At 38.1% G+C, this 8,270-nt stretch overlaps 1 protein-coding gene and 1 long non-coding RNA gene across 2 annotated transcripts in view; one reads left to right on the plus strand and one right to left on the minus strand.

The window, feature by feature from the left end:
* Nucleotides 1-521: 521 nt before the first annotated feature.
* The window catches only part of cUnh21orf91 (chromosome Un C21orf91 homolog), a 21,158-nt gene continuing 13,409 nt past the window's right edge, over nt 522-8,270 (minus strand). Inside the window, exons 3-5 of the mRNA XM_082158373.1 lie at nt 4,295-4,783; nt 3,347-3,409; nt 522-2,431 (exon numbers count right to left, since the gene is read on the minus strand). Coding sequence (XP_082014499.1) covers nt 2,265-2,431; nt 3,347-3,409; nt 4,295-4,783 — 719 coding nt within the window. The 3' untranslated portion in view covers nt 522-2,264. The remainder of the gene's footprint in view (nt 2,432-3,346; nt 3,410-4,294; nt 4,784-8,270) is intronic.
* The window catches only part of LOC309489555, a 4,322-nt gene continuing 842 nt past the window's right edge, over nt 4,791-8,270 (plus strand). The window contains exon 1 of the long non-coding RNA XR_014202450.1: nt 4,791-7,962. This is a non-coding gene — a long non-coding RNA (uncharacterized lncRNA). The remainder of the gene's footprint in view (nt 7,963-8,270) is intronic.

Below are 8,270 nucleotides of genomic sequence, written 5' to 3' on the forward strand. Positions count from 1 at the left end.
TGAACACAAAAGAAGATATTTTAAAGAATGATGGTAATCAAACAGTTGACAGTAGCCACTGACTTACCAAAAAAGGACTATGAAAGTAAATGCCACCAGACAACTGTCTGGTTACCAACATTCTTCAAAATATCTTCTTTTGTGTTCAACAAAATGAGGGTGAGTAAGTGATAACAGAATTTTCATTTTTGGGTGAAATATCCCTTTAATGGGGTATGCAAAAGTAGAGAATGAATGAAACTTGGCCAGAAAGTGCCTAGAAACACAGTGTAGGCAATGTTTTATGTTCAAACTATGTATGCATGTAAATGTCAGTTCAAACGGAAAGATGTTTAGCATTTTATACATTTTGTCCATTCAAGTAATAACCATCTGGTTGTGTTCAGCACAATATTTCAAGAATACTTTTTTTCAGCAAACCATTTAAAATGCAAGCGTAAGGAATTTTTTACGCATTTTAGAAACAACCATATTAGCTGCTGGTGAACCCAGTGAATTAAAGGCAAATAATCACACAGAGGTTTAGGAAAAATATTTTTATTAATTCATTCCCTTAAAGAAAATGTACACATCACTCCAAACAAAAACATCCAGAAATCTTCCAAACTGATGGGAAGGTCCACTAACAAAACAGTATTGCATAAACCGCTTTAAATGTCACATAACACAGACCACTGGAAAAACAAAAAGCAAAATAATAGCACAATAATGAATTAAGAGAAAAAGAACAAGACATCATTAACACCAACATAAGTTTAACATATGGCTTACATATGCAACACACTCGAAACAAACATGAATCTCATCCACATAGTTCATTCAGTATCTCCACAGCACACAAACATTTGGACAGTGTGCTTCATTTCATTTACTCCGACCTCCTGTGACAAATCACAGAGTGAATCATAAAAGAAAGCTTTTAAACTGCACAAAGAAACCAAACCTGACACTTCAGACACATATTGCTTCTTTTCCACAACTCATCCATAATAACTCACAGCTATAGTTTGCTGACTTTACCTTTCAGAGCATAACCAGAATGATAGATAACTCACTCGTAGAAAATAAAATATTCTTAGAAACCCCAGAGGGGTCAGTCGAATGTGTATCTCTTATAAAGAGAATGGATAATTCAAAATACCTAGCTGATTCCTTAAAACAATGTTGAGATTTACATTTTTTTTTTTAAGATTCTAGAGATAATATACTTTATAGAACAATAATAGACACAGAACCATGCACACACTTCAGGGCAGCAAGTGGACAGGATTCTCTGAATGGCCACCAGATGGTGACACAGTCTGATCTAAAAATCAAGGCAGCTTTGCCCTGACTGTACTTTCACTTTATGCACAGACTCTAAATGTAAGAAACTATACTATAATACCACAAGAAAACAACCTCTAAAAGCTACAGAAAGGAAAACCACTTTTAAAAAAATTCAAATTTGGTTTTGAATATTTGTAGCAAGCAAATAATTGTCATAAAATAAATACTGAAATAGTTACCTGGAGGTAACAAAGGCTTTGGTTAAGCATTCCTATCGTTCCAATATTAATCCCAGCACTAAATTAAGCCTAAATCAAAGTTAGGCCTGTGCTTAACATGTGTGAACTAACCATTCCAGCTGAAACGTTCATGTCCAAACTGCTATTCTCTTAATCATAACCCGTGAAATGTTGTGATGCACCAATGAAATGTCAATTTGAAGAACAGCTTTAAGAGTGCAATAAAATAAATGTAAACTTCCTCTAAAGCGTTTGTGTCGTATCTCAGCACAACAGGAGAAATAAAGAGTAACGGAACAACCATAGTCATTAACAAGTTCCACTGCAATGAGCAGAGGGAGGGAAAAACTGTTAACTAAGCAACAGTTACCACAGCAACACCACAACCAATCAGCAAGCCCGAATGTGCAGGAGGAACATTGTCAGACTGATCCAAGTCTATTAACCACCCATGATCAAGTGTAGAGAGTAAACAGTGATATGAGGAGGAAAAAGCAACATATGAATGGAAAAGAAAAAAAAGAGTCTTTGTAAGGTTTTAAAAACACCTCATTCTGCATAGAAACACTTTGAACAGGCCTGCAAAACACTTTCGCTTTTTAAAGTCCAGCTGAAGATTCAGCGAGGTGACACTGAACTCATTAGCACAGTGTGTGCGTTTCCGGTCCGTTTGAGCTTTGAGCTTCCGCAAGAGTCTGCTTGGAGCTGCGGTTTCTTTTTGGTCTTTGGGGGACTTAGTTGTCCCCAAAAAAGGTCTCATTCCACTGGGTTGTTGCTAGCTTTGACCCCGGCTCGCCCTATCTGGAGCCACGGCAGCTTGGCACAGTTTTTGAAGAGCTGCTCAATGGCTATGTGCCGTACATGAAGCTCTGATGAAAGAGAGTCCTTCTCCTGCACAGCTACAGAGAGCTCCTCAAACACATCTGAGGGATAAACACACAGTGTGTATTAGTTCAAGAATAATGGTAACCTACACAATAAACTTGAAATGTGCATAAGCAGGGCACAATAATAAGGATAGCCAGCTGGCCAGAGTGCAGAACTGTCTTTTACTATTTTTATAGTTTGCATGATTTTCTTTAAGTTTTTGAGGCATAAAAATGCAAGTTTTTAATGTCGTTTATGTTTGTGGTGTTTTAATATGCTTCTTCGTGGGAAGCATATTTCCTGGAGACGGAAAATAACACACCAATCAGTAATGTATGCCATCATTTTCCAGAAAAAGTGTTTATGAATTTATGGAGCACCTTGTATAATTGTAAAAATTGCAGAATTTACTTCTATTATTGCAAATTATCTTTATAAAGAAAAATGTTAAAAGTAACATTTAATCTTTTTATAAGAAAATAAAATATAAATAAAATATAAATAAAATATAAATAAAATAAAGTAAATAAAAACATTTTTAAAAAAGAAAAGAAAATAATGACAATGAAATGTAAAATTAAATAATGTAAAAAAATAAATAATGAAATGTGAAAGTAAATAATGACAAGTAAAAGTCAATAAACAAACAAATAAATAGGCAAGTAAGTATTGGCGCTAGATAAACTGTTGGCAGGTTCAGTGCAAACTGGGCAGGAGGAAAGCTATACTGTTGAGCCTTGACAAGATTAATACATTTTCTTCCACATAATTCTTTGTTGTGACGTACCATATTTTGCAAAGGGAATATGGTATATCACATAAAACCTTTTTTTAACATTTTTTATTACTAATATCAAGTCACTCTTTCATACAGTATGCGTTTAGGTTAAATGGAGTAGTTCACCTCAAAAATGAAAACGGTCACATTTTTCTTATTTTGGGTAAGCTTTGGGTTTGAAGATCAAACTCACTTTGTATCTGTAACAGCAGCTGCTCGTTCAGCTGGTGAAGCTCCTCCACACTCATCGTCACCACTGAAACAGAAAGACAAACATTAAAGTGGGTATGAAAATCATTCTCTAGCTATCCTTTCCAAAAAAATTCAAACTGACAAACATCTCCTTTCACAGCTGAAGGCAGATGACCTCATAACAGTCCTTGAGAAGCATTCAAATCAGATGTGCAGCTCTGAAAAGCATGTGCTGTGACCCTGATGACATATCTGTTTTTAACTGAAGCCATTTCTTTGGGTGAGATAAAAAGGAGACAAACATTGAAGAACGGAGAGAGAAATCAAGGTCTAGACTTAAGGTCTGGTGTTTTGTGGACTGTATTGACGGGAAAGATGCAGAGATACAAAGCGTCAGATAAAAGCCTAATGGTGAGGATATCGATTTCTCTCCTTCACTTTGTCAAAGACGTTACCGAGAGAATTTAAGTGAGCCCAAAACCATTCACTATGTTGCTTGATTTTGTAATGCCAACAAAACCATAGCAAATGCACTATTATTTGATCAAAAATACAGTAAAAACAGTAATATTGTGAAATGTTATTACAGTTAAAAGTAATTTTTTTATTTGAATATATTTTCAAATGTAATTTATTCCTGTGATGGCAAAGCTACATTTTCAGCATCATTACTCCAGTCTTCAGTGTCACATGATCATTCAGAAATCAATCTAATATGATATGGTGCACAAGAGGCCTTTTCATATAAATGTTAAAAACAATTGTGCTTAATATTTTTGTTGCAACCATGATAAAGTAAAAAAAAAAACCCAGCATTTATTTGAAATAGAAATGTTCTGCAACATCTTTACTGTTATTTTTATTTTTAAACAAAACCATTAATTTCTTAAAAAAAAAAAAAAAACTTCTCCCAAACGTTTGAACGATAGCGTATATCATAAATACTCACGTTCTTCTTGACTGTGTCCTTTGTGTCTGGCTGTGTCTCTCTGCTCTCGGTTCTGCTTTTCTCCGGCCCATAATCCCTGGCGTGGGCCCTGCAGCAGGTCGAGGCCGAGCTCCTCTGCAGAGTGGCAGTCCAGCATGGATTTCCCATACTCCGAAACCGCCATTGACGTCTCGTCCGCCCATCGCGGTGCATAGCGGGGAACTTGAGCATCCGACTGGGGCACGAGCTTCCTACCGCCCTGCTGGGAGTGACACAGAATCTGTTTGGCCCCCCAGCGCCCAGGTGTCTCTGCGGTTAAGGAGTCTCTGTTCTGGGTGTACTGTATAATGCGGTTGATCCGCTGGCTTAGAGCCCGTTTCACGCCCTCGTATGTGCTGTGAGAGGCCTTGGCACGGGAGAGCTTCTGGTTGGCGATGAGATGGTACTTTTCGAAGCAGTCCCTATGCCCACGTAGAGACTTGGAGTGTAGCAGGGTGGCGCTGGATATACCTAGTATAAAACACAAAGGAGGACACACTTAGATATGTGCAATTCACTGCTTGTCATGGGCTAAACATAGCATATTAAAATGCTTATCAGGTGTATATGATGGGCCTCTCTAAATATAAAGTCACATGACAACAACTGTGCCCATTTTGCTAGATTAAAAGAGGTACACATCTTAACGCCCTTCAAACACTGTAAAACTCACAAGCTTGAAACAGATGCATCTATACAACTCTGAGCAAATCAGCACCTGAAAACATCACTTCCTGTTTTGCGTCCTTGATAAGCAGAGCAGAAACACACTTCTGCCTAAAACTTAAAGTAGGCCAAGAACAAATAAAACACAGAGGCACAGAACGAGTGCTGCTGGGTGCCTTTATGTGTCGGTTTTGCGTTAGGATGTGCCATTTGTGGCAGAGCTTAGTTTTGTTCAAACATGTTTTGAGTTGTAATCATGTCAGCAGACTGTTGTGGGATGCACAAAGACAGACACACTCTCATTTGCTTTTAAAAAGAAAAGCTGAAAATTCTGCCATTATTTAGGTTACTCTCTCTTATGTTTTCCATATAACTTTCTTTCTTTTGTGGAACACGACGAAGGCCCAATGGCCAGGCCCCAAAAAACTTAAAGCACCATTTATCTCATTTGTATAATTGTTCTAGTATTTATTTGTGCTATTGCTTGCAATTTGTTTATTTGTTCTTATTTTATAACTGACTGTTTACTGGTCTTTAATAATGTTTGAACATATTAGTTATAGGTTAGTATTTTTTTTTTTGGTGTGGTTTTCGAAAATGGATTCAAGATTTGTGAATTTGTGAATTTTGGTGTCATAACAAAAGGACACAAGGGTCAAAATCAATGAAAACTGTAACTTTTTCCACTGAATAATCTGCCCTAGCGCTACTTCATGAGAGCAGCAGCAACATCTTATTCTTGAACAAAATGATTCTGATGAGTCAGATCTTTTCAGTGAATCATTTGATCTAGTTTACATGGATCTGGTTCTATAATTCACCTCACTGACTTCATCCAGTCTGGGACGATTTCAAATTTTTTTAGACAAAAGGTCTCAGTGAGGTCAAGTGTAGTTTTGGAGTCCACTGACTTTTACTGTGTGGAAAAAAACTGTAGAAACATTCTTTAAAATATCATCTTTTGTGTTCCAAATAAAGTTAAAAGTAAATAAAGGGTAAGTAAATGATGTACGAATTTCATTCAAGAAATCAAATGGAAATTAAACCTAACCCGAACTATCCCTTTAAGAATAAACCAATATGAAGCAGCATTAAACAGTGGATTAGTCATAACCGGTGGTTTCATTTGCTTCAAGGTAACTGTGAGCTGAGGAGCCCTCACCACATACACGGTTCCAGTAATGTCTGCGCACAATGTACCACTAAACTCAAGACTTTGGGTTTCTTGCTGTACCTTGACTCACTGTGCTTTTCTTAAGCAGAGCAGCTCACAGCTGAGAGGCGGCAAAAGCCAAATGAATTCACCGTCTTACAATAAACCAATTTCCTGCACTTCACAGCGAAGTCTGAATAACAGGAAAGAACACTGTAGAGTGCGATTATAAATAGAGGTACTGAAGGTTAGAACACATACACACACGACAGGCTCTGACAGAAAACATGAGCACAAGGAGGTCTAACTTTCACAATAAGCCAGTGCAACCACCAAATCATTACTGCGGGAATCATGAGCCTAGCAAACAAGACCCTGAAAAAGTATGTGATACATAAGATTTTAAATGCAACTTTGATTTAATTTCTTCTATCAACATCACTGACTGATTCAAGGCTCAACAAGAGGATTATATATATATATATATATATACACACACTCACCTAAAGGATTATTAGGAACACCTGTTCAATTTCTCATTAATGCAATTATCTAATCAACCAATCACATGGCAGTTGCTTCAATGCATTTAGGGGTGTGGTCCTGGTCAAGACAATCTCCTGAACTCCAAACTGAATGTCAGAATGGGAAAGAAAGGTGATTTAAGCAATTTTGAGCGTGGCATGGTTGTTGGTGCCAGACGGGCCGGTCTGAGTATTTCACAATCTGCTCAGTTACTGGGATTTTCACGCACAACCATTTCTAGGGTTTACAAAGAATGGTGTGAAAAGGGAAAAACATCCAGTATGCGGCAGTCCTGTGGGCGAAAATGCCTTGTTGATGCTAGAGGTCAGAGGAGAATGGGCCGACTGATTCAAGCTGATAGAAGAGCAACTTTGACTGAAATAACCACTCGTTACAACCGAGGTATGCAGCAAAGCATTTGTGAAGCCACAACACGCACGACCTTGAGGCGGATGGGCTACAACAGCAGAAGACCCCACCGGGTACCACTCATCTCCACTACAAATAGGAAAAAGAGGCTACAATTTGCACGAGCTTACCAAAATTGGACAGTTGAAGACTGGAAAAATGTTGCCTGGTCTGATGAGTCTCGATTTCTGTTGAGACATTCAGATGGTAGAGTCAGAATTTGGCGTAAACAGAATGAGAACATGGATCCATCATGCCTTGTTACCACTGTGCAGGCTGGTGGTGGTGGTGTAATGGTGTGGGGGATGTTTTCTTGGCACACTTTAGGCCCCTTAGTGCCAATTGGGCATCGTTTAAATGCCACGGCCTACCTGAGCATTGTTTCTGACCATGTCCATCCCTTTATGACCACCATGTACCCATCCTCTGATGGCTACTTCCAGCAGGATAATGCACCATGTCACAAAGCTCGAATCATTTCAAATTGGTTTCTTGAACATGACAATGAGTTCACTGTACTAAAATGGCCCCCACAGTCACCAGATCTCAACCCAATAGAGCATCTTTGGGATGTGGTGGAACGGGAGCTTCGTGCCCTGGATGTGCATCTCCATCAACTGCAAGATGCTATCCTATCAATATGGGCCAACATTTCTAAAGAATGCTTTCAGCACCTTGTTGAATCAATGCCACGTAGAATTAAGGCCGTTCTGAAGGCGAAAGGGGGTCAAACACAGTATTAGTATGGTGTTTCTAATAATCCTTTAGGTGAGTGTATATATATATATATATATGTGTATATGTGTGTGTGTGTGTGTGTGTGTGTGTGTGTGTGTGTGTGTGTGTGTGTGTGTGTGTGTGTGTGTGTGTGTAATATATACACACATACACAGTAGAGGTGTGAACCTACACTGGTCTCACGGTTCGGTTCGATTACGATTATCAAGTCATCGATTCAGTTCGATTCGATTATCTCGATGCATCATGATGCATTGATGATGCACTGCATCCTTATTTTTCAATTTTGCTTCACATGTACAATTTTGTCAATAAATACAAGCAGTCAGATATATGAACTGAACCTTTAATTTTACCTGAAACACGCTTCTTGAATGTATCAAACATCAAATAAAACTCAAGTCTGGGCACAGAAGACAACAGCAGCATTAGATTAGAACACACAAATGTAAGTACTAAAAGTGCATA

Source organism: Leuciscus leuciscus, assembly GCF_965113295.1.
Source record: "Leuciscus leuciscus genome assembly, chromosome: 24".
Lineage (NCBI taxonomy): Eukaryota > Metazoa > Chordata > Actinopteri > Cypriniformes > Leuciscidae > Leuciscus > Leuciscus leuciscus.